General features: G+C 42.6%; 1 protein-coding gene across 1 annotated transcript; it reads right to left on the minus strand.

The window, feature by feature from the left end:
* Positions 1 to 7,535: 7,535 nt before the first annotated feature.
* Positions 7,536 to 11,574, minus strand: LOC128342010 (zinc finger protein 382-like). Its single transcript, XM_053288801.1, has 2 exons — positions 11,197 to 11,574; positions 7,536 to 9,459 (listed from the first exon to the last, which is right to left on the minus strand). Exon 2 carries the CDS (start codon positions 9,373 to 9,375, stop codon positions 8,665 to 8,667), a length of 711 nt encoding a protein of 236 aa, XP_053144776.1. The 5' UTR covers positions 9,376 to 9,459; positions 11,197 to 11,574; the 3' UTR covers positions 7,536 to 8,664.

Raw genomic sequence — 11,574 nt, forward strand, 5'->3', positions numbered from 1 at the left:
CATGATGTCACCCAGACTAAAGTAAAGTGTGCTGTTGAGTCAGTGTCGACTCCTGGTGACCACAGAGCCAAGACTGCAGGAAGATAAATATGAGGCTTTTATGAAAACACTTCAAATTTTAGAGTCACTTCACCCTTTCCCTTGCAAAATATGATTCATGGAGGAAACCTTTGGGGCCTGAAGCCTGCCGAGTTTCAGAGTAATAGTTCTAGTGATTGCCATGCAGGCACACTCTAAGGTTTTGAAGTTTGACTTTTTTTACCATTTAAAGAGCTGTGTTTGAAGGTTTGCAGATAGTGGCCATTTTTTAATAGCCCACCTGACTGAATGCACAACCTTATTTCCCCCACAACTATGGTTTCCCCCTTCTTCAGAGGACGTCTCGTTAACAGTAGTCAGGCTTACCTCTCATTAAGGAGACCAGTAATGGGAGCAGGCTTTTATTTTAAAAAATGCAGGAGTGGGGCAGAGATTGTATGTTTCATCGTCAGTACTGCAAAAAGGCAGTGACAAAGATGTGCCAAAGTATGGAAGTTGGGTAGGTGGATCCAACCCCCCAATGTTTCACCCACTACATAGGCAACATTCACACAACCATGTTTCTGGCCCTGGAACCTAGATTAACTAGGATCAGTGGGTGTGCCCAGCCAGAAGCGCTGGTCCATGGCCTCCAAGGTGCGGGATGGGGTGGGGTGGGGCTCCAAATGGCCATGGGGCCTCCATGCCTGTTTCACCTACTATGTTTCACCCACTGCTTATGTAGCAATGCTGCTACGTAGGCAGCAACAACACAATAATGTTTCTGGCCATGGAACCTAGATTAACTAGGATCAGAGGGTATGCCCAGCCAGAGGTGCTCTAAACCCCGGACCTTGGTGCCCTGGTCCATGGGGGGGGGGCCTCCAAATGGCCGAGGGGCCTCCACTCCCACCCCTGCTGCACTGAACTTCCAGTTGTTTTTAAAAAATTCAGCTACAGTGCAGCTGAGGGGTGGCTGCCAGGGGATGAGCCGAGCAGGGGAGGACGCCACGGACTTGTGACTATATCTTTCAACTGCACCGGCGCACCGCGCATTGTAGAAATTTCTCCAGGCTTGAACTTTGCATATGCTCAGAGGCACATTTTTCTTCACCAATTCCTGCAACAGAGCTTGCATATGCCAAGAAGGGCTACCCTGCCACCATGGATGGGTTTCAGGCAGCAGGGGGCAAGGGGTGTTGATTAGGATAAATGGTTTTCCTGCCAAGTCTTCCTGCCAAGACTGCAGGAAGATAAATGTGGGGCTTTTATGAAAACACTTCGGATTTTAGGGTCACCTCACCCTTTCCCTTGCAGGATATGATGCATGGAAGAAGCTTCTGAGGCCTGCTGAGTTTCAGAGAAGCAGCTCCAGTGGTTTCCATGAAGGCACCCTCTAAAGTTTTGAGCTTTGGCTTTTTACCATTTAAAGAGCTTTGTTTGCAGGTTTGCAGATGGTGACCATTTTTAAATAGCCCACCTGACCTAATGCACAACCTTATTCCCTCCACAACTCATGGTTTCCCCTTTTTCAGAGGACGTCTCGTTAACAGTAGTCAGGCTTACCTCTCTCTCTTTTTTTTAAAATTATTTTTTTAATAAATTTTGACAATATCTTAACATTCACAACATATTGAACAAATATGGACTTCCTGCTCACACCTCCTTGTGAATCACCAACTATAGAATTAACCCTTGCTATAATAATAATTCAAAACATAGATCTAAACCTTACAAACACGATTTTGATCTACCCAACCTGCTAATATTACTAGATTTGAAACCCTGTTGGAAAATCAATATTAGGAAAATAGTTCTTTAATATAAGAATCGTTTCCAATCTTCTTTAAAGCATTCTAAATTTTGGTCTCTTATCAGTACTGTAAGTTTTGCCATCTCCACATATTCCAAAATTTTTATCAGCCAATCTTCTTTTGAGGGGAGTTCATTGCTCTTCCATTTCTGCGCATATATTATTCTGGCTGCCGTGGTAGCGTACATAAAGAATGTTAAATTAGTTGTAGAAAACACTCCTTACGTTATTCCCAGCAGGAAGGATTCTGGCTTCTTAGGAAATGTCATTTTAAATATTTTCTTTAACTCATTATATATCATGTCCCAAAAGGCCTTAGCCTTCCTACAAGTGCACCACATATGAAAAAAGGTTCCTTCAGAGTGTCCACATTTCCAACATTTGTTAGAAACAATTTTATACATACATATACATATTCATAGTCCATTGCAAAGGCTGTAAAATTTGATCTTTAAATGATTTGTAGTACAAAGCTGATAGCCCATCAGGTCCTGGCGCCTCATTGGCCTTGCTTTGATTTATTGCTTCAGTTACTTCCATTATTGTTATCGGAGCATTCATAATTTCTATGTGTTCCTTAGAAGGTTTTGGAATATTTTTGGTCTTAAGATATTGCTCAATTTTTACATCTTCTACTATTTCCTTTATATAGTTCTGAATAGTATTTAAAAAATTCTCCTCTTATTTCCTTACCATCATAAGAAAGCCAATTTTTTGTAAGTATTTTGGATATGTAATTATTTTTTTTCTCAGATCTAATTTTCCAAGCCAACAACTTGCCTGGTTTATTTGCGAACTCAAATGACCTTTGCTTGACATATTTTAAGTTCCGTTCAACTTCATCCGCTACTAACATAGACAGTTGTGGTTGGAGCATTTTGATAGCTTGAGTAATTGTCTTCTTATATTTAGCCCATAATAATCCTCTTTCCGTTTTAGAAATCTGCATCAGTAATGTCTCTTTTTTTCAATCCTCTTTGCTTTTTAAAGTATGCATTTTGCTGTATAAAGAAACCTCTCATGACCGCTTTACCTGCATCCCAGATTGTTTTATTGTCCATTCCTTGATTTAAATTCAGTTCAAAATAGTCCTTTAGCTTCTTTTTAGCTTTCTCCACAACATCTGATTTTTTCAGCAGATACTCATTCAGTCTCCAATGAAATGAAACCATTCCTTTCTTCTTCCATGTAAAACAAATTGGATTATGATCTGAAAAAGTCCAGGGTAAAATATCCATTCTTTTTATACATGGCGTAATAGATTTTGATGTCCAAACCATATCTATCCTTGAGTGAGATTGATATCTTTCAGAGAAGTAGGTATATTCTTTTGCATTTAAATTTTTAATTCTCCACAAATCGTAAAGATCCATATGTTCTGCTAAATCAAAAAATGCTTTAGGGAGCTTGCCTTGCAGGTTCCTTTCAGATATATCAGATTTTCTATCCAAAGCTGTAGAGACAACACCATTAAAGTCTCCCAGTATAATCAAGTTAACATTCGATAACTCAGCCATCTTCTGGTCCAAATAATTATAAAATTCAACTTTCTTTTCGTTAGGTGCATAAATCCCAATTATCATCATTTAATTCCAGAAATTAAAATTTCCAAGGCTAGTAGCCTTCCTTCTTCATCTTTAAAAATCAACTTGGGTTCGAATTGTTGTTTAACATAAAATACTACCCCTCTTTTTTTTTCTTATCTGAGGAAACAAATTCTTGTCCTAAAGCATTGTTGATCAGAAATTTTCTATCTTGTTTTCTAATGTGTGTCTCCTGTAAACACACAATGTCCAAATTTTGTTTCTTAAGAAAGTAAAAACTCTATTCCTTTTTGTTTTAGTATTTAACCCATTAATGTTCCAAGAAAGTATCTTGTAATCTTGCATTTTGTAATCCATCTAAACTAACTAGAATTATGTGTTGAGGGAGCTGGTTGCTCGGAAGATTTTTTTTTTTTTGGATTTTCGCTAAAATTCTTGCGCTTTGAGGAGCTCTGTGAATCTGTTCTTCTTGCCCTTGTAAAAAAAGGAGACTCCCTCAGGTATTTCCCACCTGAAACGTATTCCATTGGCATTCAAAGCATCTGTCAAATTTGTAATCCTTACGTTTCCTTAAAATTCTGGATGGTATTTTTTTCAAAAAATTTATCTGTCAATAATGAGGGCTTTGACAAAATGGGCTTGAAAAATCTGCTCAGTGATTGATTTTGAACTGAATTTTACCAAACAATCCCTTGCTAATTTTTTTCTTGTGGCAAATTCCGAATTTAAACGAAAAGCTATATCAATCTGCGCATCCATCTCTTCACCTGAAATTCCCAAAAGTGATGCAAGCTCCTCCCCAAGCAATTTTTTAATATCCTGACCAGCTTTTTCTGGAATACCTCTAAACCTTAAAAATCTCTCTTTTTGTCTGAGTTCCAGCAGTGCCATTTGATCTAATAGTTTTTCCCTGTCATCTCTTAATGACCCCACATTGTGCTCCAGAGTATCAACCCTTGTTTTAAATTCTTTGTTGTCTTGTGCTAATTTCTTAACTGTTTCCTCGGTATTTGATGTTCTATTGTTTAGTGTTTGTGTATCTTGCCTAACTTGTTGGATATCTTGACTAACTTGTTGAAGGGTGGTGGTATTAGTTTTGAGTAGTTGTTTCATGGCTAATAATGTCTCATCTAAATCTGTAGACATTTTTCCTTCACCCAGACCTGGATTTGGAGCAGAAAGTCTCCTAGGTTGTAAGTGGGTTTGTATCTCACTCTGTTGTTGTTTTCTTTGCATTGTCCCTTTTCTCTCTCTCTCTCTTCGTAGTAGAGAAAAGGGGGGGGGAAATAGAACACTTTCCAGCAGCCTCACAGCAGGGTTCAATGTCCTTGGTCTCGAGAGAGAAAGTAAAAGCCTGTGGTTATTTTCCAAATAGAGTCAGCTCCACACCACAACTCTTATATCTTATCACTGTCAGTTAAAATTTCCAACGGTAGAGAGGAACACCTTCTTCCTTTAATTGGCTGACTTCATGATGGCCATATTCAATAGCAAACAGCAAAACGCTTCTTCCATAAACTCTCTCAAACAGAAGTGAAAAAGAATAATAATAGTTCCCACTAATATACTTTTTAAAAAGTTTTAAAACTTTTAGACATCAGCTTAGTTTTTTAATTCCAGCATTTAGTAAGAAGATTGAATTTCCATCCTGGATTTATAGTTAGAAAACTTACAGCAATGGATTGAGTTCTGTGAAGTCCTTCCAACAAAAGCAGGCGAAATTCCAGCAAGTTATCCTTAATCATGCTGAGAGGTGAGCTTCTTGAACTTTAAGTAATTACTTAAATCCAAACCATAGAGATTAGATGCCAACTGGCTTCAGTGGAAAGGATTACCAATGGAGGAGTGCAGCTTGATGTATCCCAGCCCCCACCGCTCAACTTAAATCAGAACTGCGCTCTTCAACACAGTTCCAAATTAAGGAACCAGCTCAGGGGGAATCTGTGGGCAATCTAGATCCAAACCCTTTAATCCAGGGTGGTGTGTGGGGGGTTGTGAAGCCTCAAAACCCCCTTAAAGTACTCCTCCTCGGTCTCCCCTGTCGGGAAGCATGCAGCCTCGTTAGCAGTCCGACTGGAGGTGAGTCAGGCTTACCTCTCATTAAGGAGACCAGTAATGGGAGCAGGCTTTTATTTTAAAAAATACAGGAGTGGGGCAGAGATTGTATGTTTCATCGTCAGTACTGCAAAAAGGCAGTGACAAAGATGTGCCAAAGTATGGAAGTTGGGTAGGTGGATCCAACCCCCCAATGTTTCACCCACTACATAGGCAACATTCACACAACAATGTTTCTGGCCCTGGAACCTAGATTAACTAGGATCAGTGGGTGTGCACAGCCAGAGGTGCTGGTCCATGGCCTCCAAGGTTCGGGGTGGGGTGGGGCTCGAAATGGCCATGGGGCCTCTCTGGATACCCCCCACCCCATAGGCTACACATCACTCCATCATGCCTGCTGCTTCCTTTTGGGGCCATTACCTGTCCTTGGAAATGTCTTCGGCACCTGGTTGCCATTGTAACTAGGCAGTGATTGTCAAACAGCCCAAAATACATGGCGAAAACCTGTCTCTCTCTTCCACCAGTGTGGGGGGAGGGGTTAGTAGGTTTCTTTAGAGACCTCCGGAACTCCCTCTTCAAGTCTTGAGAGGAAGATGCATGAGGACATTCCTCCAGGCTTGAACTTTGCATATGCTCAGAGGCACATTTTTTCTTCACTAATTCCTGCAACAGAGCTTGCATATGCTAAGAAGGGCGACCCCGCCACCATGGATGGGTTTCAGGCCATTTATCCTAATCAAGGGGTGTTGATTAGGATAAATGGTTCCTGGAAGGTTTGACCTCTTACTCGAGAGAGCCTCATTTTCACGGGAGCACCGGAGGTGGAACAGCAGCCAGCATCATTTCAGCTCCCAGCTTCTCCGGCTCTGTGGAGGAACCTCTCCTTTGGCTTCCCAATGCACAATGCTATTGAGCTTCCCTCCCGCTTCTAGCTTCCTGGATAGCGCAGCGCAATCGGAAAGCCAGAAGGGAGTCGGATGAGGTAGTTCTACTGCTGCAAATTTGAATTTTTGGAAGTTAAATAAAGCCAGCTGCCCCACCCCAGTCCCAGGCCCCTCCCTTTGCACTGGTCAAATACTACACATCCATGAAGAGGAAGGAGGAGGACTGCGCGGTATTAATGGAGGTTGTCTTGTCTCCCTGCCCCCCCCCATAGCTCCAAAAGTCTGAGCCACCATTACACACTCACCTGCATGTACAGAGAGGGTCTCCCTACCAGATACCAGGTATGGGCTGGGGCCGGGGCTGAACAACTTTGGCCCTCCTGCAGCTGTTGCCTATTACTCCCTTCATACCCGAGTATTGGCCACTGTGACAGGGGATGATGGGAGCTGTAGTCCAAAACCACCTGGAGATCCAAAGTTGTGCAGCTCTTGTGAAAAAACAGGGATGAGCTATTGTCATCATACCCTGTTTATGGATTTCCTGGCAGCAGTTACTACTAAGACAACCACAAATATTTATATACCGCTTTTTGACAAAAGTTCCTAAAGTGATTTATATAAAATAAGATGGCTCCCTGTCCCCAAAGGGCTTACAGCCTAAAAAGAAATATAGGATAGACACCAGCAACAGCTACTGGAGGGTAGAGATGTGCATGAACCGGTACGGAGGCCCTTTTATGGGCCCCCAAACCAGTTCGAATCTCCCGTGGTTTGGCCAGTTCGAAGGTGGTGGTGGGGAGAATATCTTTAAGGATGAGGGAGGGTGCTCTTATCCCTCCTGCTGTGTTTCTCCCACTGGCAGCACTGTCATTTGAAATGGTCTGATGGGGTGGCAGCATATGCACATGTGCACCAGGCACTTCCGGTCCGAGGAGGTGACAGGGTGTACACTGGGTACACTGCCACCCCACCAGACCATTTCAAATGACAGCGCCGCCAGTGGGGGGAACATGGCGGGAGAGGTAAGAGCACCCTCCCCCGTCCGGTTCAGTGCACACCACTACTGGAGGGATGCTGTGCTGGGGATGGATAGGGCCAGTTGCTCTCCCCCTGCTCAATAAAGTGAATCACCACTTTTTAAAAGGCACCTCTTTGCTCAATTAGCAAGCAACTAGCATTGGCTAGAAACAGGATTGTTACATAGACCACCTGACTACATAATGAGAAAATACACAACCAACTTTATTTATAAGTATAGCAAATACATTCAAATATTGATATACATATATTTTAAAAATGTAGGAAGCAGCAAATATATCTGTTCGAATGCAGCTGAATGCTGGAGGAGAAAATGTTTTCTACTTTTCTTTTCTTCCTTGTGAATTCAGAACTGGGGATATGATCAGATGTAATATCTGGTATAGTTTGACAATTGGCCTATTCAATTGACAGAACAGCCTTCAATGCAATCTTATTAATGGGTCTTCTCTATTGGTAGAAATCTCAGATCTCCCAGAAAATTGTAGCTGCAATTACTCCACCAATGGAAAAAGCTTCACTTATCACATCCCCCCAACCCACCTTTAATCAAAGCATTTGGAAACACTGAACCCAGCGCACTAAAAGACACAATTAAAACCACCAAACATGATAAAAGTCCATGGAGTTCCTCACTGAGCAACCCCTTAAAAGTGCTCCAGACCCTGAAGCTTCCAAGGCTCAGAAATATAGGACACTCAAAGAATGCCCCAACCTGACCATATAAGACAAACCAACTGGAATTTTACCTGTGTGGACTTCTTGAAGGGGAAAGCAGCAGGTGTTGTGACACTGAGACTCTTTCTGCAGCCCAAGTAGTCAAGGGGTTTCCTCTTCTCTGTACATCATCTTGCGTTCATTAAGGCTTGTTTTATCAGCAAAGCTCTTTCTGGAGTATGAACATTTGTCCAATGTCTCTCTTCTGTGTCTTCTTTCATGTTCATGAAGGCTTGATTAGTGACAGAAACTCCCTCCACCCTCCAAACATGTCTATGGTTTCTTCACTTCATGGGTTCTCGGATGTTTTGCAAGATGCTGTTTCCGAGTGTAGCTTTTTCCACAGTGCCTAACCCCTGTGTGGAATCCTTGATGTGAAATGAATTATGTGATGAGACTGCGGTTGTTTCCACACTCCAATTGTCTCAATTGTTTACATTTCTGTTAAAACATAAATATTAACAGTAAAATTTTTTAAAAGGTTCATATCATCACCAATGCACTCACTGCAGTGCAGGTATTTGGACAATGTCTCTCTGATGGTTTCCTTCATGTGTATGAACAGTTGGTGTGTCTCTCCACCCTCCAAGCAGGATTATGGTTTCTTCACTTTGTGGGTTTTTTGATGTCTTGCAAGATGATGTTTCCGAGTGAAGCTTTTTCCACAGTGCGGACAAGTATATGGTTTCTCCCCTGTGTGGGTTCTTTGATGTCTAGCAAGATTCTGTTTCTGAGCAAAGCTTTTTCCACAGTGTAAACACATATATGGTTTCTCCCCTGTGTGGGTTCTTTGATGTCTAGTAAAATCAGTGTTATGAATGAAGCTCTTTCCACACTGCTCACATGTGTATGGCCTTTCCCCTGTGTGGGTTCTTGAATGGATAACAAGGTATCGGATAAGAAAAAAGCTCTTTCCACACTGCTCGCATGTATATGGTTTCACTCCTGTGTGCGTTCTTTCATGTTGAGTAAGGGTTTGGAGATATCTGAAGGTCTTTCCACACACAGAACACACATATAGTTTGACTCCTGTGTGAATTAGTTTGTGTCTACTAAGGTGTGAGCAGCTCCTGAAGGTTTTGCCACACACTGAGCATCTATATGTTTTCTGTGCTCCACAAAGTGTTTGTTGTCTTGTGAGGTACCTCACATCCCTTTCTTTTTTAGATTGGTGTGCTTTACTGCCTTGTTTGGAAGTAGCCAAGAGTGCTGTACGATCACTGAGGAGTGCAGTCCCCTGGAAGTCATGAGGGCCATCTTCTGTTTCCTCCCCTGTTGGGGGGCCTGTTGGGTTTTGGTTCTCCATGCGCCACCTCCCAAATATAGCTTCAGACTATAGGCAGCTCAAGGATAAGTGAGAGAGGTCCACACTGGTGTGCTGAGGTTCTTCCTGTGGAAATTGGAATAGAAGAGAACAAACATAGGTAAGGAATTGACCTCCAATATGGGAACGACAAATCATGTTTAGAAACAATGAAGAAATGTTACATATATGCAAAGTATAATCATGTATTTGAATCTGTGGAAGGCAGAGTAGGGGCAGGCAACCCAGTGCAAAGACATAATGAGGAAAACTCTGCAAAACATCAGTTCTGGTACCAACATCAGAGGCAGGACCAGGAAGGTGTGGAGTTGAATAATACATACAAAATTAATTATATCCATTATGGGGCTTCTGTTCCTACAAGCACCTCATTAGGGCGGAGGCATGGGTCATAGTCTTCCAATGAATTGCCTAGAGACCCAGATACCTTCAGTGCAGGGCTGAACACTTCATTTTAATTATTTTTATTTATTTATTTATTTATTTGATTTTTATACCGCCCTTCCAAAATGGCTTAGGGCAGTTTACAATTAACAAAACCATTAAAATCAGTTAACAATTAAAACATCATAAAACAGCAATTAAATTAAAAAAACCCGAAAACCAGGTTACAACATTAAAACCAATCACAACTATTTATATTACTTTATCCAGTAATATTTTCTGATGGACAATTTTCCTTAGTAGCCTTTGGTAACACACTGTTGTCTAAATGTGTATTTAATAAGTAGTATTTAATGCCTACCAGATGACTCCTAGCCTCATATTTGGTGAGATTCTCAAAGAATCCTGTATAGGCTGCTTGGAGTTCCAAGATCAGACAGAAGTGTAAGGAATAAATAATCAAACCTTTTTCTCTCTGTTTTGGGCCAGCAAGATGCTGCTTCCACAAAGCCTGTCCTTAGAAGGGGCAGCCACAAGGACACCCCAACTCATAGGACTTTGTTTATTTATTTATTACATTTTATATCCTGCTCTTCGTCCAAGGAGCCTAGAGCAGTGTATTACATAATTAGGTTTCTCCTCACAACAACCCTGTGATGTAGGTTAGGGTGAGAGAGAAGTGCCTCGCCCAGAGCAGTAGCGGAGCAGGACCGCCAGTGGCCACAGGCCCTGCTGACCCCGGCTTCGCGTCTGATGTCAGACGCTGGGGCTAGCCACGCCCCCAAATCTGATTTCAGATGCAGGGGCATGGTCTGGCTGAACTGAGCCGTGAGGCTCTGTTCAACCCAGAGAGGGGAGAGTTGCCCTTTAACTGCCGAAGGGGCCGCATGACCCCTTCGGCAGTTAAACGAAGGCTGGTGCTGCTTTTGCAGCGCAGCCCAGGAGTGGCTCTTCCCTTTGCAGGAACATAGCGCCAGCCTTTGTGTCGCTCCCGAAGGGGGCCCACGCAAACCCCGCTCGGGAGCTAAACTAGCTTCACTGCATCTGCATCTGATGTCAGACACGGGGGGCATGTTGGGGCCGCTCTCGCGGCCCCTGATTGGTCAGCAGCCCGGGTTCTTTGAACCGGTTGGCCCAATGGTGGCTCCACCCCTGGCCCAGAGCCACCCAGCTAGTATCATGGCTGAATGGAGATTTGAACTCTGGTCTCCCCGGTCCTAGTCCAGCACTCTAACCACTATACCACGCTGGCTCTCGACTTTGTATGGAAACGGTACCAAGCTCTGACACCTCTTGCCATACCACTGAGGGAATTGAACTCTCTAGCTACCTCTCACTATTTCTCCTCCTCCAGGCAAGAATTCCCTTGTTTCTTCACGTCTTTCCTCTTGGAAGAAGAAGCTACAGCTTTTCACTTACCCAACTTCCCATAGAACCAGGAAAGGGTCCAGCCCTTGGAAGGATAAAATCATCAAGCAGCTATTCCAAAGCAGTAGATGGGGCATTTATTCAAAACCACAGGCAATGACTTAAGTGCTTCCATCCTCCACAAAGGGAACCAGCTGTTTGCCATTTCTATTAGGTTTGCAATGCTTTCTGGAAATTGTTGTTCTAAGCAAGAAGGCGGCTTAGGCAGGTGGGAACCCTGGTTGGAAAATGAAATCAGAACAGCCAATGGTGTTTATTCCAATTTGCTCTTCCCTATTGAGCAATACTCTTCCTGTTTTTCTGTGTATTCAAGTTGTTTTGCAGCTTTCAGATTATATTTCAACATGTGAGGCTGTTTCTACTACAAGT

The sequence above is a fragment of the Hemicordylus capensis genome, chromosome 2 (genome assembly GCF_027244095.1).
Source record: "Hemicordylus capensis ecotype Gifberg chromosome 2, rHemCap1.1.pri, whole genome shotgun sequence".
NCBI classification, from domain to species: Eukaryota; Metazoa; Chordata; class Lepidosauria; order Squamata; family Cordylidae; genus Hemicordylus; species Hemicordylus capensis.